The following is a 25,137-nucleotide window of genomic DNA, read 5'->3' as shown; positions in this document are numbered from 1 at the left end:
AGAAGAGAAAATTAAACACTGAATAAAGCCAGCTTCATAATTATCATGTCTCTTTGGTGGCACATTAGACTTCAAAATGGGAACGAGGAAATATTGTTAACAGCCTCTCACAAAAAAAAATCCTTTCAGAATACAGACAGGACTAAAACTGGAAAATTTGTTGTATGCAAGTGTTGCTGAAGTTTTTTTAAAAGACTTTAAATCCATGTGATATAAAGTTTATACCTTTTTTTTTTTTTTAATTGAATAAAAAGCAATTTGCTGGTATAAAATGTAACAAGGATACAGTAACGCAGCATAAAACTTTCATAGCTGCTTCCTTCCATGTAGACGATTATCTTTTCATATAAAGTCTTGCATGCAATGAGGCATAAGTTTAATTAATTTGACCTAATTTGCATAAATGTCCAACAGAAAAAAAACCACGGAGTTAAAATAGCAAAACAGCACACCACCTCACAATTCGCCAGTGCTTAAAAAGATGTCACATTTTTGCTTGTTAAATATATATTAATGGGAAAATGCATAAACAGACAAACAGCTTCACATGCTTAAACACTTTCCAGCAATTACAGATCTTTTGTTTTACAACGTATTCAAAATCTCCAGTAGTCTCGTACTCATCTTAATGGGAGATCCTCTGCATTTCCAACATCCTCTAAAATAATTAAAATGGGACATCACTATCTCTAATGAGAAAATGCATTTCTTTGAAATGACAGTCAGAAGAATCCTTCAAGAGTTCTTCCAGGACTCCTGAAGGCTAATTGAGTTTCACACATGAGAGGCTGCTCATCCCCTTTACAGCAAATTAAAGTGTGACAGTAATTGGAGGCTGAGACATAACAGCTAACGCAATTATCACACACACACACGCACACACACGCACACACACGCACGCACGCACAGAACAATACAGACAAAAGCAAAGCAATGGTGGGATTAAAATTTTATTTTACCTGCATTGAAAGTGCATTCTTTGGATTTGCTGGAACACAAAAAGAAAAATGGTGTTACGACTTCAATTAATATTATTTTGCACATTACACGATAAACAGCATGAATGTTACAATCATTTTCCGAAAGTGCTGAGAGGTGGGTATATTATGTCTTTATAAATTATTTACTCATGCTACATCTCTCACCCACAGTTAATTGAAAATAGAGGGCAGACACACACAGAGTGTACCACACATGTCCAAAGATGTGCACAACTTTTCGCCTTCAGAGGATCAGATGATGTAGTCTGAAGACAAAGTGAAAAGTATATTTTTAACAAAATGAGTCATACCTGACACGCAACATTTCCAGTATGACCTTGGAGAAAGGTGATTATTTACACTCCTTAGATTACTTTAGAAACTGCACCACTGATGGCAAGGACTATAAGCAGAGGCCTGAGGAGCTTTCAATCAGCCCAGACATGTCAACAACCAGCTGACAGTTGAGGCAGGAACTGGAAAGATCAGATCTGGTGCATACGATTATAGCTACGATGCAGTATGGCACACTTTAATGTAAATAACATCTTCACCTGAGAAAAGAAATAGTGGTGCTGTAGAGATTTCTGCGGGTAGGTCATTCATAGGATGGATGGCTTTGACCAGTAGTCTGGTCAAACTCATGCCGTGTCAGAAAACATATCAAAGAATATCTAACAGATTAATTTTCTTTGAATATTCATAGAAAAAACATAAAACAAAACAGGAATTGGGGTATAAATCGTGCGGCTTTGTTGTGGTTCACAGTTATCAAACACAGCAACTGGTCTAAAGGTTTGATTAGGATTTAAAGGTTCATTTCTTATATTCCTAGAATATGAATATAAACTATCACCTGGGAATAGTAGGTAACAGGCCTGGATACACAGAGGACCAGAAGACCTGATACTGAAAGGCTGGTTTGATAAAAAATTTGATGAATTTCTTTTATCCTCAACTTGGCGAAACAAATAAAGAAAACAACAAAGTAGCTTGTATTTGCCCCGGGCCGGGCAAGTTGATACACATTTCTTTAACATTATCTTTGATGCCTAAAGCTTTCCAACTTGCTAGTTCTGCTGTGTAAACAGGTTTGTAAAGACGAGTCAGCAGACACAAAGCAAACAGAAGTCCACTTGTATTCGCAGACAGTGTCAGCGCCTATCAGTGAAACACACGGCAGATGTGAAACAGTGTGACAGAGAAGCATCGCAGTGGTCAGAATTAAAAGATGCCACACAGACAAGCTAAATGCATTTACAAGTAAAAATGACAACCGGCGAGTCAGCCACTCTGCCAGGATCCGTGATTAGACCTGCCAATCAAAACCTGCCACATCAGCGAGAGCTGCAGATGTCCCTGAATCGGCTGTCACCCAATCAGAACTGCCTGCCAAGCATTTCAGCGCATGCTGAGAACTCAACCTAACCTGTCTGGATGCTATCAACCAATCGGGATGTTGAAGCGCTGCCTCGGCTGACAGCTGGATGTCACCATGGCAACAGCAATAAAGGTAAGGCTTGATACGATAAGAGGGAAATGGAGGTTTGGTCCTCGCAAAGCAACAAGAGAATCAAGAAAGACGTGCGTGACTTTTCTGAGTATTTCTATGGAAACACAGGCAAACAAATAACAGCAGCAAACACACTTCTTCTCATGTAGATTTATTGTACAACCACAGAGCAAGTCATATAATACAGAAGAGTACTATGAGGAAAACTGCAGTGACACAGGACATTTGTCTCAGGTTCACAGATAAACAAAGATAAACCACTCAAACTAGAATCAACATCTTACTATAGCAAAGTTAGTTTAGATTTAGGTTTAAATCCAATATCTGTTCAGGCTCATAAGGGAAGAATGTAATAAGCAGGCACTGAAGATCATCACCAACCACACATGGCTGGTCTGAAACCCTGAGTACTCACTAATAATTTCAATAAAATATCCATTTATTTGCTGTACTTAAGTTATCCAGCCTTGATCTGTTATGCATGGATCTGTAGGAGGAGTATGACTAAGAAATACAAACAAACAAAAACCTGGAATGTGTCTTTTTCAACCTTTTTCATTTTTCCAGTAGTTCCACATTAGGTGAATGATTTTGGACACAAGCTATCTTTTGGTTCCTGGTGATATGCGTTTTGTGAGGAGACATTTTGCCACATATTCTAATCACTACCTCTTTGAACATTTATGTCAAATATGAGGAATCTCCCTGAAGGCTTTCAAAAGAATTGTTAACACCACAGAGGGAAAACCTGAAAGCATGAAACCTCCATACCTGGTGGGTCGGTTCAAAAAACAGACTAGTTGACAAAAAGAAGCTTTACCAAGGCTGCATTATGAAAGTAACACATAAAGAAACTGAGTGAGTGGGAAAGACTGCGGCATACAAACATGAAAAGACCCCAGGCTGTGCCGTGTGTATCCTGATATTTGTTTAATGGGGAGTTTACTAAATAAAATCTTGACAGTATTGAGACATGTCAATAGCTCTCTAAGCTTACGGGTCAACTGAAACAATGATTTGAGATTTCTTTTATAGGTTTGTTACAATGTGAACAAGGGACCTATGCAAAAAGAAAACAGGAAAATGAGATGAGAGCCTGCGTGTGTGTTTGAAGAAGATTAAAGGACAGCAGAGCAAACAGACGAGTCATCCGAGGGCCTGTGCGGTGTCTGTTGTGTCTCTGGGCAGTTAGAGGCGACCAGGAGGGGTTTCGGCTCTTTAAAGCAACCACATAAAGCCCTGTTTGTTCCTTGAACTGCGAGCATGTGTTTCTGTTTGTGTGCATGTGTAAGTGTGGTCTGCCAGGAAGATGAGGCGTGGCATGGCTCTGGCCAATAACAGAACACGATTGATCCAGAACCTGTAATTATGGCGGTCCATGCTGCGCAACTGGCAGCCGGACAGGGCACATAACTCTGCCTCTACAACCCAACGGCAGCGGCCGTCACTAGTCACCGGGTTTCCAGGCAGAGGGAACGCACAAACAGACCTCTCATTAACATGCAGCACCGAGGGTGTAGTTGGCCTTTTCTGTGGGCTCTCTGAAAACACAAAGGGTTCTTGTAAGAACCAGAGGGCACTAATGAGCCCGGTGCATCTGCAGAAAGATTAAAAGGACCGACATTTTTGTGCTGGACCATTTGTCACTTTGAATATATTGAACTTTAACCACTTTTTGCAAGCAACAAAATCAGGATATTTTATCCTAAATTTAGTGGTTTGAAATAATAAACGGATATTTTTACTCCTGCAGCTCAAACTTGCAAAGAGCATTTGTTTGGTTTACAAGAGACACCTTCTCTCTTTCTTATAGGAACTCTTAAGTACTAGTTCCATCCATCTGGGAGATTAGAGTGTTACACACAGGGAGGCAGAAGATGTTGTGGTCCGAGTAATGGGACTCATCCCCCTGAACTGTGGTGGGAGTGGTGGGAGTGGTGGGAGCGGTCAAGAGTGCATGCATCCATTTCCTGCTCAATTAGGACTTAAGTACTGCAGCAGCTATAACAATAGACATGAACATAGTTGACTTTCTTCATATTTTCACTTGTGCGCAAAATACATTAGTTTATTTTGTTTTCGTCATACACTAATCAACTCTGACACTTATGAGGCATCAGACAGTTTCCAGATAGCAAAAGGGGAGGAAGAAAAATAAGAAAAATCTGCATTTTTAATCCAATGTTATGCTTTATTCTGATTCTAACGATCATTAGAGTTTCATCTAACCAACTTCAGATTTCCTGTAAAATTATAAACCTCAAAAAGCAAATGCTGAAGGCACAGTTTTTCCATGTAATGCATTCTAGATCCAAGTGATACAAACACAAAAAGGAGATGACAGACTGAACATGATATGAATCTTTTCCTTTTCCGTAGTGTATGCAAACCCTGTACAATACTCGTGCTACCCTAACTTTGAAATGACTTATTATATGAAAATAAAGACAGACACATTGATGTTAAACTGGTCCAATGTGGTGCAAAATAGTCCTCTCCAATCAGACACATGCTCAGTATGTTTGCTGCATGTAGAGCAGGATGTTCAATCAATGTTATCAATGTTTCTGCAAGCTGTGCAGAATTGATAATGGTAACATCAGTCCCACAGCTTCCCATCTCTGGTCATAATGCTACAGAGGATTACTAAACAAAAGTCTTAGGAGCATTTTGAATTGATGCTCAATTAGCTACTTTTAACTTGTTTCGGAAATCAATGAATTAATTTGGAAACTTGAAACTTGAAAATGAATTAGTATATAAATATATATTAGTATATAAAAGTGCACCAAGCTCAGCAGCAAATTAAAGTAGAGCAGATGATGACGGGTACTTTGTAAAACCTGAACATGTGTAATATTCTTGTTGAAGTTCAGGGTGTCCAGTAAAGCAGGAGCTCTGTCTCATCTGCTGTCAGAGTCAGTCAGGTTTAACAGAATAATGAGTTAGCCGACAGATCTGCTGAGTACAGAGCGACTGGTCCGATGTCACATCACATTCACTGAGTCCCATCTGTCTGTGTGCGTTTCATACCCAGGCAGAAATGTTCATTAGCAGCCAAAACAGCAGCTTACGCCTAAAATGGTTTAGCATTTGCATAATGTAATGAGTTTGTAATAAAGGAATACACTTCAGGAAAAAAAATTATTTTCACAACAGGCAGATAGATGGTTTTTACTTTGAATGCGCTTGTTATGTGAATGTTAGCTAAATAAATAAGCATTGGTAACTCACCTTATTCATATTTGTTTGAACCAAACATTTAAAAACTCAAAGTATCACACAGTTTAGCATTTTTTCATAAGACCTGCCCCTTGCCATTAGGCTCATGGTCGATGAACTCATCAAGCTTTGTTGTTTTATTCATGTAACCATGCAGCTGCCCCTCCCCACAGCCCTGCAGACAGAGAACCCGACTGCATCTAATGGTTTGCGTGACAACGGTTTCAAAAAGCAGCACCACTTCCCCTGAATGTCTTCAAACCTAAGCACTGACTGCTGACTTTGTTTGGAGTGAAAACAACCAAACATTTCAGAGGGTAAAGCCATTTACCTACCAATAAAAACTGTATTTAATTTTCTTTTCATTTAAACTGCAGCTGAGGGACTAGTTGTAACAAAAACAAGTACCTCTCTTTATAAAAGCTGTGTATTCATTTTCCATTATGGAGATACCAACCAGCCATCCAAGGTTTAAAGCTACACAGTTTCCTTTATGACATGCAAACAACTTAGGTCGTAATTAGCATGTCTTTGCCTTTCAAATGATTCCCAAATATACCATCTCTGCTTAAAGTCTGCTTCTACTCAATTCTAGTTAATCATTGACTACTCATTGTAAAGCAGCAATTTACCTGGGTGATTTCTTCATGTCTGCAAGGTTTCCGTTACACTAAACGTCAACACTGGTGAGCAGTCAGAGCGATTCTTCTCCTGTCCAAAGCCACACCAACACACGGACTTCCTCCTTCACTCTGCAAACTTTTAGCTCAGCCTGAAAGGTCATATTATCCAATCAGAATGCACTTCCTTATTGTCCAGGCACACCCCTTTCTGCACAACTACCACGCCTTCCTTTTACCAAGAACTGTTAGAAACATGATACATCAGCAGAATGAAAGGAGTAAAGGAGACAGTAGAGGAGAGGAGAGAAATCAGGTCATATCATCCAATCAGAATCCACTTCCTTACTGTACAGGCACGCCCCTTTCTGCACAACTACCACACCTCCCTTTTACCAAGAACTGTTAAACATGATACTTGAATGAAAGGAGTAAAGGAGACAGCAGAGTAGAGTAGAGCAGAGTAGAACAGAGTAGAGATAAGGATCAGAATCAGGCCGCCAAAGACTATAATCGAGTCCACTGGATGCTTTGGAAAATGTTTATTTAGACATTTCTGGGTTTTTGTTTTTGTCTTGTTTTGTGGGTTTTTTTTAAACCATGGTTACACAGCAGTAAAATTCCAATTAAGGACAGTCAGTGAAGTAAAGTTTTACTTTACTTTTACAGTTTCTTCCAATTTGAACCAGAGAGTTCTGCTGACAGATTTCTTTAATTTACCACAGCAGCATTTCTTTATCATGTAAAAAAACTGACACGCACTGCTGAAATGTATCTTCTTTTTCTTATATTAAGATATCGCAGCGATTAAATGTGTAAAAAACTTCCTTGAGCCGACAGGAAGCAGAGTTTCACTGGTCTGACCCACCTAAGATTAAAGTAGTTTGCATGTGGCCCATTTTATGTGCTTTCTGCAGTTTTGTCAGTGGTGATCACTGTGGTCATTATACATAAAAAAAATTAACAAACAAACACCGGTGTCTTGAAATACCCCCCAAAATTGTGCTCTCTCTTTTAAATTGCCTTTTCAAAAATGTAACTATGCCCTTGTCAAAAAAAATAATCCTATTAAAGAGCAACATTTTTATTGTTTCCCAGTTTTAGATGGCATCAACACCTCTGAGAGGATGATTTAAAATAACAAGAGTAAAACCAAAGACTGAACTGATGTTTGATGAAAAATCCATCCATCCATCCCTCCATCCATCTTCTATCGCTTATCAGGAGCCGGGTCGCGGGGGCAGCAGCCTAAGTAGAGAACCCCAGACCTCTCACTCCATGGCCTCCTCCAGCCTTTCTGGAGGAACTCCAAGGTATTCCTTGGCCAGCCAAGAGATATAATCTTTCTAGCGAGTCCTGGGCCTGACCCGGGGCCGCCTCCCGGTGGGACATGCCCAAAACACCTCACCCAGGTGGCATCCTTGTCAGGTGCCTGAACCACCTCAACAGGCTCCTTTCAATGTGGAGGAGTAGCAGTTCTACTCTGAGCCCCTCCCGGACTGCCGAACTCCTCACCCTCTCTCTAAGGGGGAGGCCAGCCACCCCTCAGAGAAAGCTCATTTTCACTGTGTGTATCTGCGATCTCTTGACTATGATAACCAATGATAAATGTTTTCAATATTTGTTCGCTTATATGAGGGACCCACATGTTTCATTCATTTGCTGTGGTATGCTGCTACATCAGTGTCCATTATAAAGTCAGCATTTTAAAGACAAACAGCTGAGTAACTCCAAACATCTGGAATCTATTGTACTGACTGTAGAAACTTAACAGTTGGTGAGAAAAATCAGATAAACAGTCTGAATAACTGAAGCCTCACTTACACACGTCTATGTTGTCCTGTAGGTGTACCGCACACATGCTCATTTTATCCATGATAGGTATCTGACACTGAACCTACTGTTATACCTAAAATACTATGATCTTCTCTAGATACTATATTAGGACTTAAATTTACACTGACACTGCTTTCTTTATAATAACAATTTTTTTGCACTTTTCTGGGATGACAATGGATGGAGAGTATCTCCACATACATTGTAAAGGGTCAGGTTGCTTATTATTTTACTTGTTCTTCACCGTTTTTCCAGCATCTGACTGGGACAGACTGCCAGACTGGTTCAATTACTGCCACTTAAGTCTGCCTACAGACAGAAGACAGTGCAGCGGTAAGACAGCTCATTACGACTAACCCACTGAACTTCATCACAGTCCTTCTGACCCACAGTTTGTTAGAAAAAAAGTTTTCAGACTGGCTGTCATGGCAACACAGTTGAGCAGCAATCTCCAGGGATGAAAAATGAAGCCTGCTTGGATGTGGTGAAAACTGCAATCCCTAAAATGACCACTTGAGACAGACTCCTATGCTGTAACGCCCAAACCTAATGACTTATAATGACTGTTTTTCCACTGCAAGGCTCAGCCTCACAGCAGAACCATACTTGCCAATCTTAAGACCTCAGAATTATGGAGGCATTCAAAAAGGGGCGTGTAGGTTATACATATACAAAAAAAAACTGGCATTCTACAGCATTTATTTATTTAACACTATTTATTTAAAGTTAAATGTCACCGTTATTACTGTCCCCAGCCGGGGCTTTCCAAATTCAGAGGCTGCATCCACGTGAGGACCCCTCCTCACGTGGGCCAGGTCCTCTAAAAGCCGGGTAGGCCGGAAGTGAGTGACTGTGACGGTCTAGCCTTCAGAATTACGTCACGGGCTCTCTCGGTGGAGTGAAACTCTGCCGTCTGCTCCTTGCTATCCAGATATAACCGGACGCTGGCGCAAATTTGGGACCATCTCACACCTCTGTTTTCTGTTTGACGTTTATTCAGCTGTGTGAAAACCCCTGGAGGAACCCACTGAGGGATTAATAAAGTTGTATTTAATCTAATGTAATAACTTTAATCCTAGCCAAACCGTTTTACTGAGGAACAAATAAAACACTGAAAAAAGTCAAACAATATCACTTTTAGGTTATCTAAGTGATTTATATATCATGTTTAACCTGAGTAGCGAAAGACCGCGGGGGTTTGAAAACGATGTGCCAGGAGTTTGCTGTTCTCGCCGGCTCAGATATTTGAAGTTCACACTGCTACATTTCCTCCTCAAAATCTGCTAAAAGTTTATTTTGCGATCCAGAAGGAGTAATAAAACTAAGTAGCTGCCGCCATTGTTGGAAACTGGAATTGGCTGGGCCGCGCTATGAATTCTGGGATATGGTTTTTCAATTTTGTTGTCCAGGTGGAAAAACAGGAGAAATTCGGGAGAATGGTGGCTCCGGGAGATTTTCGGGAGGGGCACTGAAATTCGGGATTCCACCGGAAAAATCTGAAGGGGTTGCATGTATGAGCAGAACATGCGCAGCATTATTTTGGTAGATTTCCCCTAAAGGACAAATGTAGAGGTAGAACCTTTCTTATAACTCACCCATGTAAGCATTAAGGCTTTAAGTTATGCATTATTAGGGATATTTTTGATAAACCTGTGGGAAGCAGGAAGGCTTTTGGCTCTCTGCTGGATTTCAGCTTCACCACTTTGACTCGCTCTAAAATATTTGTGTGTTGTTGCCTTTTGGAGCACTTTTATTGCATTATCTGACAAACAACAGTGTTTACTCTGTGGTCAATACTTTAGTGTCCCAAACATTAAGAGTTGTCCATAGATTTTCACACCAGCCCTCAGATAAAGGCTGTTACCTTTTGCCACCAGAGGAGCTGCTGGAGGATGTTGTTCGACTCCGACTCTCCGCCCCCATCTCTCTCCTCACCAGGGTGAGACGCTCTGTGGACATACTCTTTCTGAAGAAGGGAAGAGGAGGGAGAACTCTTGATGTTTTGATGAACAAACTGTAACATTACCATTTTTTACATGAAGTTACAATTGGGTTAAAAGAGGATTAAAAACAACAGTTGATTGCTAAGTTAATGCCTAGTCAATTAAACTTAAAGTATCAAACAAGAGAAAGTAAAGTGTACTTGATGATGCTATTTTACATAAAAGTAAATTAACTTTAACTGTCAATTAAAGAATACATCAAATTGCAGTTCCATTTTTATTAACGTGAATAGGGGATTAAAAAATAGGACACCTTTGCAAACGAAAAATGAAAAGTCTTGTTATGTTGTGTTCAGCATCTTTGCTTTCCATTCTTAATCCTACCTCTTTATAGACTGTAGCACCTCTTTCTTTGGAGATGAAGGCGAAGAAAGGAGACGTTTCTGTTGAATGTAGCCATTACTCAGAGGTCGGGAGGGAAGAGCCTGCAGGAGCTGTCGCACTGAAAGAAAAGAAAATGCCATGAGCACAAAGTGCGTACAGCTTCCCAGTTCCAGACCCCAGTTAAACTTTTAATTTACCACTTCCAGATCAATGTCATCAAGGGAAACAGAAGATTTCTATATTTGGCATATAAGCAAATGTGATTTGCATGCTCAGCTTGTTCAACTGACAACACAAAGCTTTCATTTTAGCGGTGGCTGGCCATTCTGACTTGTGACAAACGTAAATTAAAAGAAAGTATGATTTTATATCAGCATGTATTTTTTGTGAATAGTTTAGCAGTAGCAGGATTAAGTCAATTTAAGGTATTTATATCATTTCTAAATACTAACATAGTAAAAGTTAAGAACTGCAGCACAGATATAGTTGGGATCTGAAACCACCTGATTGGAGAGCAATGACATTTATCTTGGAATATGAAAAGCAGCAACATATTACAGCTTTACAGAAGCACTGATGTTACCTACCCTTGGTAGGTGGTGCCGCAGCTGTAGTGGCCAGAGATCTCCTCCCAGCATGAACGCCTGCTGGTTGCTTGCCTTGGCTCTGCTCCTCACAATAGCCGAGCCGGCGCAGGGCATCAGCCAGAGCCGCCTTAAGCAGCTGGATCTCGTCCTCTTGCAACTGCAGCCTCTGCTCCAAGTGAGACACCCGATCCTCCATGTCCATGTTACTGCTCGCCGACACAGTGTCATCTGGAGAGTTTAAGTGTTTAACCTTTTAGTTTTAATGAATTCTAGGGGTTATAATGTAGATTTTAAGAGTTAAACCATAGAGATAAAGGAGTCACATGCAGCTGCATATGGGATTGTGAGAAAAGAATACTTAATAAAAAACTTAAATAAAAAAGAACCTAAAAATGTTTACAAAACAAACAAACAAATATCACAATGAGTTTTCAGAACTTGAGGTGCACATTTTTTAATTTATTTTGGATTTTCTCTAATCCACACAGGTTCAAAAGTATACATACACCTTCAAACACCCACTAATATTTGCTTAAATGTCCCTTAGCAAGTTGCACCTCAACCAAACGCCTTTGGTAGCCATCAACAAGCTGCTGGCATAATTCTGGCTGCACATTTGACCGATCTTCTTGGCAGAATTGTTATAGTTCACTTAAAGTGATTGGTTTCTTGAATGGACCCCGCTTTTAGTCCACAAACTCAGTTGAGCTTAAAAGTATTAATTTTGGAGCAGGAGCTTCTTTCTTGGTCAGCACTTTCCCAGTCTATGGTGCTTCAAAGCTCACGTTAGACCTTCAGAAAATACTGATTTCCAATTCAATTAAGTTTTATTTATATAGCGGATTGGTCTCAACGCACTGTATATTGTAAGGTAAAGACCAGCAATCAAATGACAACCTTTGAGCAAGCCCTTGGAGACAATGGGAAGGAAAAAAATTCCCTTTTAACAGGAAGACACCTCAGGCAGAACCAGGCTCAGGGAGGGGGGCTTTCCCAGCTTTCAGAGGATTAGTGAATTCAGTGAGTGCTGTCAAATAGGGCTGGGCCATATTATACCGTTCACGGTAATACCGGTATAATGTTAGGCAACGATAGGAAAATGAAATATCGCGATAGATATGGGAGTAAAACGCGCATGCGCAGTGCCTTTGTTTTCATACGCACATGGCCGATTGTTGAGTGAAACAGATGAACCAGAATTGGTTTGTAAAAATGGTGCAACTTCAGTGATGTGGAACTGGTTTGGTGTTTGTCCGTCAGATACACAACAAAGCACATTTTTTTGCAGAACATGCAAGCGGCCGTCGTTATTGTCGTATTTGTCGGACTAAGATGCTCTTAAATCTGGGAGTAATCTGGGTCCTAAACTCCGTATGGTCAAACGAACACTGCAGCATCACTAAGAGTTAAAAACTGTCTAAATTCTTTCATCTTTAATAAAACGATCAGCATTGCTGCTTTACCAGGTGTAACATAAAGTTTAACTTCCAGGCATCCATGAAAACAAAGTTTTACATTTAACGGAGTTAGAAGTTAGCAGGAAGCTAGCGGAAGTTAGCTCGCTAGTTTCGCTAGTTACCTAAGCATGATATTAGCATGTTCTGACTGAGAGATTTCTGAAAAAATTACAAACTACAGCTCTGCTATCACTTCCAACATAAATGAAGACAGGAAACTAAACAGCAGTGACGTTTGTAGGGTTACTGAAGTTGGGCTAGCTGGTATATAATGATGTGCTACGTGATCGCTAGCGACACAGCTATGTTAGCATAACATAAACAGTGAAGCTGGAGGACAACACTAACACTTTTCCACTTATAAAAGTTAACGTGAAGGTTCCTCATGGTTAGAGACAAATGCAATCGCATGGCAGGATGCTGTAAACGGACCAAACTTCAGTCAGGAGAACAACTGAGATAATCCATCCACAATACGAGGTTAGTCATTAATATACTGCAACAACATGGGAATAGAGCAGCTGCCAGAGAATTCAACATTAATGAATCAATGGTACAGAAGTGGAGGAAGCAAGAAGAATGAGTTTAATAAAGTTTGATTTATCTGACTGCTTTGTTTCGCTTAATGTGCCTTATAATCCCGTGCACCTTATGGTCCGAAAAATACGTACTGCACACTGCAGTTTAATGTTGCAAAGCACCTCTTTTTAACTTCAGTGGATATTATACATGGTTATGCTCAGGATATGTCAGCCCATTTCTACTGGAAATGCCTTTTGGTTAAACTTTCAGCAAGGAATTTGCATTTGCACTGTTACATTTTTATAAAGCTTTAATGTACATAAAAACCAGCTTCTTGTTTAAGTGAAAATAAATGGAAGGTTGTCTTTTTGCGCTAGTAATGTTGTGGAGTTGTATTTTGTCTCGCATCAATTATATCGTCAGTTATATCGTTATCGCAAATTTTCAAATATATATCGTGATAAATATTTTTGGCCATATCGCCCTGCTCTACTGTCAAACAAATCTTTTTTATGCTGACAAAGAGAAACTACCAACTGTAGTCAATTATGACCATTAATGAGACATTAATAGGCCTTGGTAAGTTACAGGACACTATAGAACCTTCAGTACTACTCATTAGTGAGTGCACGCATATATTTGAGCCTGGAGGTGGACTTTTGATCCTGTGTGGATAACAGAAAAAATCAAAAATAAATCCCAACATGTGCACCTAATTTTCAAAGTCATTAAAAATGTGTGTCGTACAATCGTTCCATGCCGGAAAAAGAAGAGTTCAAAGAAATCATTAAAAGCCCAGGATTACCATGACATTCATACCCATGATAAGCGCATGTAAACTAATGAGCGCAGCTATATACGGGAACTCTTGGGGTTATTCTTTAAAAGCAAGCATCTGTTTCGGTGTTATGGATATCCGCTGCTGTGGCTGCTGCTTTGTAAATCAGTGGTGTTAAATTTCTAGGTGGGGACAAGAGCTTAAAGGTATTGTGACCATTTTCAATAATTTAGACTGAGAATGAGTGTAAATGACAGAAGAAGAATAACAGCAGGAAGGAAAACCAATCAAGGACATGCAGACGGGGAGGAAAAAAACAAAGAGGGATAAGACAGAGAAACTAAGCTTTTTTATTATGTTTTTGTGTATTAAAGAGGAAATTATGAATATTTAAGTTCTAATATATTAGAACATTTAGAAAATGGGGTTTCACACTGCAGGTCAGAGAAATCTGGAAGCAGAAAAACAAACTAGCTCCTCGTTTCCTCTTCGTAGATGCATTTTTTCCATGAATAATATTGGCAAGTTCTCAGCGCAGATAAACATATTACATTATCTGTGACCACAACACTGGATGCCAATTTTACTGAGCTAGTTAAATGCTTTTTCTGTGGAGCTGCAGCATGAGGACAGTAAATTAAACTGCATTTATTTTTCCAGAAATGCCACCACAGGCACAGACTTTTTATTAATACATTACTGTAAGACAGTGACTTAACAGCGGTCTTGGAGACTATCCTTTAAACTTAAAGGTACCCTGAGGATTTTTATCAACCACAGCTTGCTGTGTGGAAAAATCTTTTGATTGGCAGACCCGACATGTTTGTGCAGTCTGTGCATTTGTTTGCAGCATTTGTGCCTTTTTTGTTTATGCAACCACTGCTGACAACTGCAGAGGGCAGTAATCAGAGGAAAACGACTGCTGGCTGAAACAAACACGGATGTGAGCGATGAAAACGTGAATTCAACATGACTGTAAATTTGTTGCTCAGTCTTTTTGGTTTGGATATGCTGTATAACACTTTTGTTTCCAAATCATTTACAGTACAAACAGCCTGGTATAGTGACTAACTGGTTCCGTGTGAAACGTGATATTTCGAAATGAGTATTTCAGTAAATGTATGTATTAGTAAAAACATGCATTTTTTAAAGCAATACTTTTTGCTAATAAATACACGTACAGGAATTCATATAAGCTCCTGTTGACCTCAACCCACACACATCCACCAAGCTGACTACCTCCGGTCCTCTCCAACTCTTTTCAGCCTAATCGCACATCATCTTTCCCCCCACCGTGATGACATCATCGTGGGCTGGCGAGCTTATCAAAGGTAAACTGCCCGGTGTGGATTATTTAAATCTGTGACCCACATTATCAGATTACAACCTGATAAAGTGAAAGACAAGTTTTCAGTTGGACACATCATCCCAACTGTTCATGAGGTCTGAATTCTGATCTCACGGCCACCATCTCCAGATCAAAAATACATATTTCTATTCATACGTTAATGCTTTCAAAATCTTATAAGTATGGAAAAAGAAGGAGGTCCTGCTTCAGCCTGTCAAATGGACAGGCTGAATAGATGAGGTGTACCCAACAAAGTAATGTGTGAGTGTAAGATGATAATTATCTTTTATCTTTGAGATCTAGTTTCATTAACTGGTTGCTGAAAGACTGAAAAGGGTTTAAATGAATGTTAATAGGTATAATAAAGATTTTTCTACTTCACTGGAACAAACAGTGAGATCACAAACAAAACAAGCAATATTTGTAAACATCAGGTATTGCTCCAACTTTACACAGTGGTAGTGGTGTGGAAAAGACAGCTGGAGCTATCGTTTATTTACAAATAATTCAAATATCACCATAAAACAACAACAAAAACAGCCAGGCTGCATTAAAGATGCATATGCAGAAAAAAGACCATGACATGTTCATATAACCCAGAAATATCATAAATGGAAAAAAATGAGATGATCTACCACAAACTTCCTCCCTGATCCGTGTTATTTTTAAGTCATCATGTGATCGCAGCATTTGTGCAAAAATGTTTATTTATAAACTTGCAGTAAAAGAGCGCCACTCTTCAAAAAGGGATTTTATACTTTACACTGCTTCAGCACAAGGCAACACAATGCTCAGCATTGTAAACTGAGACACAGGCAGTACTGTTACCCTTACTGTATTACATTTCATAGTCAAATGACACAGGAAGAAGCCATGAGGAAATTAAGCTTCAGATTTACATACAAACATGAAGTTCAGGGGAGATTTGCATGGCGGAGTTGACCTACGCAGACCAGCATCTAAGGTAAGATTGTCTCAGGCCTCCATCATTGTTTCTCTTCTTCAATGAAAAAGCAGTTTGGGTCTCCCTGTTTAACACAGCTAGTCATCATAATGACCTAAATGTTGGTTTTGACAACTCAAAAATAAAAAGGCAAAGAAACCATCACAGTTACTATAACTCACAATACTTACAAAAGTCCAACTACAAGAAAGAAGCAAGAAACTCTCCCGCTGGCTTAAAATGCAGTTATATTGACACATTGTATAAATTAAATAATGTCATTTCAGTGTCACCAGGACATAATTATTGCATGTACAGAATCGCCAGTCAGCCCTGATAGAAACTGTTTACAATGTTTGCTGACTTTTCCCCCAAATAATGTTTTTTTTTGTTGTTCTTTTTAAAAGGAATGAGTACAAATAATTAAAACAAGCTGAAAATGGAGACACAAAACTAGGAATAGTTGTCAGCTGAAGAGGGAGAAGCCAGAATGTAGGTGGGAGGAGATCACGAGTTGAACTAACCGAGAAAGGATGAAGAGGTGGGAGAAGAATGATTCATTTTTATCTGACTACTGCAGTAATCACATTTATCTAAACTACTGCAACTACTGAGTGCACTTAATTGAGGAGACAAACAGAATGAGGTGGAAGGCAGGAGAGACAGCTGCAGAGACTAAATGAAAGAACCTAGAATGAACAGTTTTGCCATAACAGGGCTTTGTCTGCAATCGTCCAATACTCAGACAGCTACAACATGAACTCCTTAGAATATAAAATACTTTCCTAGTTTGATTTTGGATCATATTAAGGGTATGAATATTTGTAACTTAAATTCAGGTCCCTAAATCAGAGGATTTCATCTCCTTTACAGGGGCTATTTTAGCACCGCTCACACAAGCCTCTTCATGTCAGAGCTTTATCAGCTGGCAACAGATTGAGCTGAGCTTCAGTCGTGTAATCTGATGCTAATGTGCTAACCTTATTATGTTGACATACATGGCAGCCATTCATGCGAGCATCTCGTAAAAGTGTTTATACGAAACTTGTAAAAAGCATTTAATATTAAAAGACACAAACTGCTGTAGGTTTATTTGTTGTTTTCATAATTGCACTGTGTGCTGTGCTGCTAACACTGGTCATAAAGCTGCTAACATCAGCTTTGTGACCATCCATCCACTTTCTTCCATTTATCCAGTTCTGGCTGGAGCCTTCCCAGCTGTCACAGGAGAGGCGGGGTACACCCTGGACTGGTCAACTGGATTTGAACCCAGGACCTTCTGGCTCTAAGGAACAGTGGTAACCAAGGTACCAACATGGTGAATATTGTGATGAAAAACAAAATCCACTGGTTTTGGTCATATGGTCATGAAAGGAAACATATTACACTTGTTTCCAGCTTCAGATTTTATTGGAAAATGCATGATTGGCAACTTAAAATAATCCATATTTATCCCATAATACAGTGTAAACCTCCAGTTTAAGCTTTGCCTGAAACCACTGCTTTAACCCAACCTTTTCTGACTGATTGCGCCTCGCAAACAAGACAGCCTCTGCCCCTACTGTACACTGATTTTATTTGAAACTTTGTCCACGTTTAATATGAGAATACACATTTGTAAGAGTCGATACTGTGCACCTATATGATGTGTACAGATCTAACTTTATTCCCCTTGAGGTGCGTTTGTGTTGCTGCCTGATGAGTTGCAGAGTTTGCACTAGACTTGTTAAATGTTACTTAGGAGACAAAGTAATCAAGGAGGCATATGGTGGCACAGGAAACTGTAAACAAAGAAAGATCAGCAGAGTTCACCTCTGCTGATTTTATCTCATCTACTGACAGGACACCTGTTTAAAGAGCGCTGCAGCACCGGCTACTTTTCAATTTGCCCTTGAATCATCACGCACACACACACACACACACACCTCAGTGGTATTCTCTTGCTGTCATATAAACCTAAGCCCGGATCTATTTGACATTCAGTAAGCATTACACACACAATACGAGCTAACTTCCATCTCCATCCCAGCACAGCACTGTACTTTAAGCAAAGCTGACGTGAGGATAATACAGACATGGCTGCTATCAGGGAACAGAAACATGCCGACAGATGGAAAAAGGTAGTAGACAAAAGAAAAGGATGGATGGAAAAGAGAAAGTAACAAAGAAGAAATCAGAGGGAATGGAGTAAAAAGAAAAACAGATGGAAGAAAAATGTGGATGATGAAATTCAGAGGAATGTGTAAGTGTGATCCTGTCAAAGAGGTAGGGAGGTCGGCACAGGACAATAAGAAGACTGTTGGCTGCTGGAATATTTATGCTGCAGTGAAGTGATGATGAAGGTGGAGCTCGACGTGCCTACCTGCCATAGTGCCACGCTGAGTGCCTGGTCACTCCTCCTGTCAATCAACCAGTCACTCAATCCACAGAGCAGTCAGTCAGTCAGTCCACTTGCCCTCACTCTTCCTCCTTAGAGACTTCCTGGACTCCCACTCCCTCCCCTTCCCATCTATGACCGGTGCTTGCTCACCCTCTCGCTCCCTCTCTATCTCACACACACACACAAAAATAAATCATCTGCCATCCTCTTTTGCTGACCCACTCCTTCCTCCACCTCCACTTCCTCCTTCCTGGGCCACTCCCTCTTCCTCCTCCCATCCCCTGCTCCGCCTCTCTCTCTCTCCTCTTTTTTTTCTACTCCTTCCCTTACATCCCTCCTCCTGTCTCATTAATTAGCTACAAGCAGAGAGAAAGCCGAGGCAGAAGGGGTGGAGCCTGGCTTAGGGCCACACAAACACACTGCACCAGCATCAGCATCAGCACAGCCAGGCACCACCAGGAAGAGATGCTGCGACGTCCAGGATCAATGACATGCACTCACACACCCACATAAAGGATACACACCACATGAGAATAAATGCCACCACTGTAGTCTGTGTCCTTGCAGGTAAAAATGTAAAAACTGTCCAGTTACCATGCAGTATATTCTCATTCAAGATCTACATGCACTCATCTGGAAATGTTTCAAACTGGTAACAAGAGTATGGCCGATTTTGGTGCTTTAAAAGATGAGTCTGTGATATTCTACAGACAGGAAAAGGTCAAAACCAATGATAACAGATGGATTTCCAGTCTATGTAGCTAAAGTGTGACACAGCTTAATCTTCTGTGCTGCACTGTATGCTGTTGCAGCCTGCTTAAGGGACGATAGATTATAATGCCAACACCCCACAATATTATAGAGAACTCCACTCATTGCATGATCCCCAATGAGCAGCACCTGGTGAAAACTGGGAGGAAGAACCTTCAACAAGAAGAAACCTCATTTCACAACATAAAATATGTGTTTGTGAAGTGTTTTCCTCACCCTATACCAACATTTAAATAAATAATACAGTAAATCTTACATTTTAAACACTTGCCATTTGAATTGAAACCTCAGCGTACCATGAAGAAAGGAATTTTTCAGCAGACTGGTGCGTGACGCTTTTTTCTTTTCATTGCCACTAAACAGAGTTTGCAAATGGCAGCTGTGCAGCATACAGTATGCCACGATTGACGGGTTCGTCGCTGTAACGCTCAAACATTGCTTCAGCCGCTAGTCATTTCAGTCTTCAGCTGGAGGAACAGACTGTACTCTGCACTGGTAAAGTGGCACTCTGCAGGTTGCACAGCATCACTTTGCACTGTAAACGTGGTCCAGATGTCAGTATGGATTCATGCAATCATGTGCGTACTTTCGTAGAGATAACAGGTGCATGTTGTTAAATACACCACTGCAACAAAGATGAATCATAAAATATGGATGTGCAAAGGGAAATGGCCCATTTAGAGTCTTGTTTCTTCAGATAAAATAGTGAGATATGAGATTTAGTTAAAAATCTTTTTCATGCCCCACTGATGACCAAATTAAATTTGCATATGAAATGCAAACTATTATTAAAACCGGAACCCAAATAACTAAACAAACTAAATTGCTAGTTAGTAGCGTAAACCTCCTGTCGACTCTAAAACAACAGCACGGAGAGAAGTGAGGCACACTGAAATTTATTGTGAGGCCATTAACGACGTCTGTGTGCAGACTTTAATAGCTGAGAATCACTTAATGCCTGTACAGTGTGTCCTCATATGTCTCTGTGCTAAAGTGTCACAATATGAACAAGTATATTCGATTCAAAGGACAACTGTGCAATTCTGAAATGAGCTCAAGAGTAAAAGCTCTGAGGACTGAGAACGAATGTATAAAGAAGCCTGATGTGTTGTATTTACCTCAACAGCATCATTTAGATAAAAGCTATAAAACCTGTCAGTACTGGAAATGCTAAACTAACTCATTATACTGCCCTACAAATAGAACATCCAGCTTTATTGGAGCCAGACGTTCAACATGTTCAAAGAGACTATGTGTTTAATTTGACTAGAAAATTTTTTAAACACTGGAGAATCCAAACTGCATTTGGCTCAAGCGTTGACCAGGACATGACAACAGATCGGATGAAGATGGAGGATCTCTGGTTACAGCAGTGAGAGGACAGATGGCAGATACAAGAAGATTGACAGACAGGTCAAAAGAAAGGGAACGAAACAGGGTGCTTCAATAGACACATAAAAGATTACACATTTTGGCTAAGTTAAACTCTCTAGAGCTTCCTGTTGCTAACAGAGTCTACTAACAGAATTATAACACACTCTGTTCTCCACTTAGCTCATTCCTGTCTACCTGCAGCCTGCTACCTGCAATAAGACACCTTCATGTTATTCTTATGACTGATTCACACTTCACACAGGCATATTTCAGCACCTAGTTTAAAACTAAACACTGTTTATTGTCTGACTGCAGTATCCAGACACAGATTAAATACTGTGCTTCACCCTGTTGACCAAGGAGGGTGCAAATTACTTCTGTTTTTGCTTTCAATAATTTTAGCAGTAGAGTCCCCACTCAAAGTCACAATCCTAACCAGCTAAAAACAACCCCATGGCATGTCCGTGCATGAAAATGCTGTGGTGAATAGCAGGTAAAAAAAAATACAGTCTGAAAATAATACAGCAACCATAATGTAAGAAATCAGCCCGCATTTAATTGGATGAGAACCTACAGCCTTCATGGCACACTGTGACACCTCATTAACGTACCCACTTGTCCTTCAAATAAATAGTCCAAAAAGGAAACTTGTCAGTTTTATCAGATGACAATAACCTACATATAAAAAAACAGCAATGTATTCATATTATTAACTGCTGATTTAAATCAAAGTGCTATTTTTGTTTTAACATTTAAAGTGAAGAAGCCAAAAAGCCAGTCATTATGCGTCCAAAGTGGTCCAAATAAAGCAGTTGACCCTCAGCTGCAGGACCAGCTGTCACTCAACAAGCCTCCACTGTAACTTAAAAGCAAAATTTTCCTCTTTTTGTTTTAATTTGAGCTCAGCTACTGTGAAGATCAACGAGCCGAGGCTGTGCATTTGTCTTACAGTTTAACTGAAATCGTTATGATCCAGGAAGCTGCAGGAGGCTTTGGACCACCGCCTCCACCAAATGCTTTGATTGGCACATGCTCCTTCTTGGATAACACACATCACAGCTCTGATCAGACTCTCACGACCCCTCACTGTCTCCCCACCTGCTTCTCAATATGGCTGTCTGTGAAGTTTAGTTGACTGCAGGGTTAATGCAATCCACAGATACTTCCCTAAGATAACAACAGTTCAAACGCCTTAAACTGCTCCACTGATGGTATTCGCATCTCCACATGAATCTCTCCACAGAGACAATTTGTCTAAAACAGCCTTAGAAACTCATCACCACCTCGTACGCCTGTCACAATCCTCCAGCGTGACCACAGATACGATCTATTCTAGCAGCATCAGGCGAGCATTTGCATCATATTTGTTAACCAGGATGTGACCGACACAGGCAGACGAGGCAGGGGGGTTAGGAAACTGTCAAATGGCCATGAGTGTAAAAAATTAAGCTGCTGATATTGCGAACAAGACAAAGTTCCTATTCATGATGGCAACCACAATCCCTCCACCACTTTAGTGCTAAAGGCAACAGGTCAATTGTATTTCTAACAGCGGTTTGTAGCCCTAAAGTGTGGTTCTTCACTCATGTAAATGACTTAGTGATGATAACTCAATAAATTTTACTCTCTAACTATTAAAAACACAACGCTGTCAGAAAGAGATCCTGAAAGTGTCAAACTGCTGGGAACTTTTGAAATGAATATAAGCCATATCTAAATTGTAATAAATAAAATAAATAAATAAATAGATTAAAATAATAGAAACCTTTGTGCCTTCAAACGCAGTTCACTTAAAATGTGTTCATCTGTTTTTATTGTTGCAACTAAAAAACTGTACGTTGACAGCTATGTACATTATATATACACACATATACACATAGTGTGTGTGTGTGTGTGTGTGTGTGTGTGTGTGTGTGTGTGTGTGTGTGTGTGTGTGTGTGTGTGTGTAAGAGCCAGCAGTGATCTAATATGATAAAAGAGTAAAATCATACAAAGCTCATTACACAAACACAAACCACGTAAGCAAAATCAGAAGACACTAAATATTTTCAACATCTCTTCTGATATTTTTGAAATATATTTTAAAACGTTCTCTAGAAGAATGAAAAAAAACATGTTTGTTTGTTTTCTCGATTTTTCTGAATGAAATTGGAGAGCTGTGCAGCTGTCTGGACGGCGGTGTTGTTTATTTTCCCCTGTTGTGTGTGATGGAGAGGAATGAGAGGCAGCTCACCGTTGTTGCAGTACTGTAGCAGCAGGTTGGTGCTGTCATACAGGCTCCCACACGAAGCTACCCGCTCCGACATCCTTTCCTCCTTTTGTTATCTCTTCTGTTTTTCCAACTCTCACTCGTCTGCTTTGTCCTCCTTTCACCTCTCTCCCTCTCTTCTTCACGCCGTTACCCCTTTCTGTCTCATCATACAAACACGCACAAACACACACATACACACTTTTACCTGCCTCGGCTCTCCGGCTATTCCCGCTCCAGCCTTACTGTCACCGTCAAGTGCAACCTGTGGGACAAACTGCACTTCCTCTGCCTGCTTTCAAAGTAATATTCAACAATGCTTCTTAGCCACTTAATATGATTTGGAAGACTTATGCGATTGTGATGTAAATTTTGGACTAAATTAAATGTAGATTTTAATACAATATCAAAACAATACAGATTCAAATTTTTTATATATATAGTCACCTTAATTTATATAAATGACAAAGACTCTGTAGTGAAGTTATTTTGAAACACTATGTAACTTAAAATACATTCAATTCTACTGGTCAGCAGGATATAAGCAGTTTAATCTGACTTTTCTTCTTTTAAGTAAATAAAAAGGTAATTATCTGTAATGTTTTAAATTCTTATTTCTGGGGACATTTTTATTTATTTTTTGTTATCTTTTTTACATTACTTTTATTTATTTATTTACTTTCTTTTGTTTTTCCTTAGTTTTGGGTCTCCTTTGCGATGGGACCCGCTTTAATTTTGAAGGGAGAACCATGTTTCTTCCGGCAATAATCTATTTGACATCTTCCTGTCTGTCTGTCTGTCTGCCTTGTGTGCCGCTGTTCCTATAGCAACAGCCTCTCCGGCAGCTGTGGTCCGGGTAGCGATCATTGGCGGCAGGAAAGCTATACAGTTTGTAGAGTGTAGAAAACACCGAACTAAATGAAACAGGTTTGTGTTTGTGAGACGGGAAAGGTGATCGCAGGCAGGCGTTGCGTTCCTGAATAATTGACGGAGAAACGGTGAGCTGCACCTGGCACACGTGTTTACAATCGATGCCAGAAACCGTTGAGACAGAACTGGAGGTTGAACCTCTTCCGCTGCAGCCTCTGAACATGTTCGGCTGGCAGTACCTGCTTTTAGTTACGATTATTAACGTTTCGACTTACGAATACCTTGGTGTTTTTTTTTTAAGAGTAAGTAGTAAAATCATAATTTAATAAATTGCCCTATGATGATGATGTTGATGATGATTATTATTATTATTATTAGGTAGATGCTTTGGGACAAATATTGAAAAGAAAGAATGCTTTCAAAAACTGTATTAATGTTTTTATTGCTAACAAAGCAAAACACATTTCAGTTAGCTAAAGGACACATTTTGAATAAATAAATATAATGATTGGTTTAAAATGCAGACTGTATGTGACTGAATTTCATCACCAGGCCTCAAATGCATAATTAAATGAAACTAGATTCAATTTGATAGAGCACGAAGAAATGATCAGCATGTCAGAGAAGCTGACTTGTCTTGTGTCTGTTACTGACAACTTTGATCTAATACTAAATCTTTCTTATGGTTGGTTAGTGCTACATAAATAAAGGTGTTTCAGTTTGTCACTGATAATTTATTTGCACAGTTTAGTCTGTTGAAATGAGTCAGTGGCAGTACAACTTTATTAAATTGATTTAATCTCAAGCTCCAAGGCTATCCATTTTTTTTCCCTCTCAGGAGGGTTTGTTTCCAGTTTTCCTTTAAATGACATCAGAAGTCATATTGAGATGGTCTGTGGGCTGATCCTGACCTTCAGGTCTTATTTTAGGCATACAATCTACAATCAGAAGCCACCTTCCATTGTAACACTCTCGTTAAGAGTTCAGCTTTTCAGACAATAAATACCTCTGTTCTTTATATTTTAAAGCAAACCTGTAAAACACTTTAGAGCTCTTGAGTAGATGTAGAAATTATGAAAATGATTCATCTCAATCGCTAGTCAAGTAGATATCAAGTTTGATTTTTAATCGCTCATGTACTCGTTGTTAAAGATCAGCAGCACCTGGAAGAAAAAACTGATGACGTTGAAGGAATAAAACTACAAAATGAAGTCGTCATGTCTCCATGTTACACTCTTATGTCAAATAACAACAATGCATTTTAATTTTCATACGCATTTATTCACAGATGAAAAATATGCACTCTCCTCCACAGGAATGTGTAACAAGATTTGGTAGACCAATGTAACAGTGCTTCTGAG

The 25,137-nt window shown here is 39.7% G+C and overlaps 1 protein-coding gene across 3 annotated transcripts in view; it reads right to left on the bottom strand.

Annotated features, from left to right (window-relative positions):
- Window positions 1-23,183, bottom strand: part of eml2 (EMAP like 2) — a 32,553-nt gene extending 9,370 nt beyond the window's left edge. Inside the window, exons 1-5 of one of the 3 annotated variants that reach the window (XM_005932589.2) lie at window positions 22,892-23,183; window positions 11,086-11,313; window positions 10,499-10,616; window positions 10,036-10,137; window positions 960-988 (exon numbers count right to left, since the gene is read on the bottom strand). In XM_005932589.2, coding sequence (XP_005932651.1) covers window positions 960-988; window positions 10,036-10,137; window positions 10,499-10,616; window positions 11,086-11,313; window positions 22,892-22,964 — 550 coding nt within the window. In that variant the 5' untranslated portion in view covers window positions 22,965-23,183. Of the gene's footprint in view, window positions 1-959; window positions 989-6,347; window positions 6,667-10,035; window positions 10,138-10,498; window positions 10,617-11,085; window positions 11,314-18,495; window positions 18,642-22,891 lie in introns of those variants that run through there. The other 2 variants (XM_005932590.3, XM_005932591.3) reach the window with 2 other exon arrangements.
- Window positions 23,184-25,137: the final 1,954 nt, after the last annotated feature.

Source organism: Haplochromis burtoni, unplaced genomic scaffold (genome assembly GCF_018398535.1).
Source record: "Haplochromis burtoni strain Fernald_Lab_line unplaced genomic scaffold, NCSU_Asbu1 Contig_153, whole genome shotgun sequence".
Lineage (NCBI taxonomy): Eukaryota > Metazoa > Chordata > Actinopteri > Cichliformes > Cichlidae > Haplochromis > Haplochromis burtoni.
This window is presented reverse-complemented; position numbering and strand designations above follow the sequence as displayed.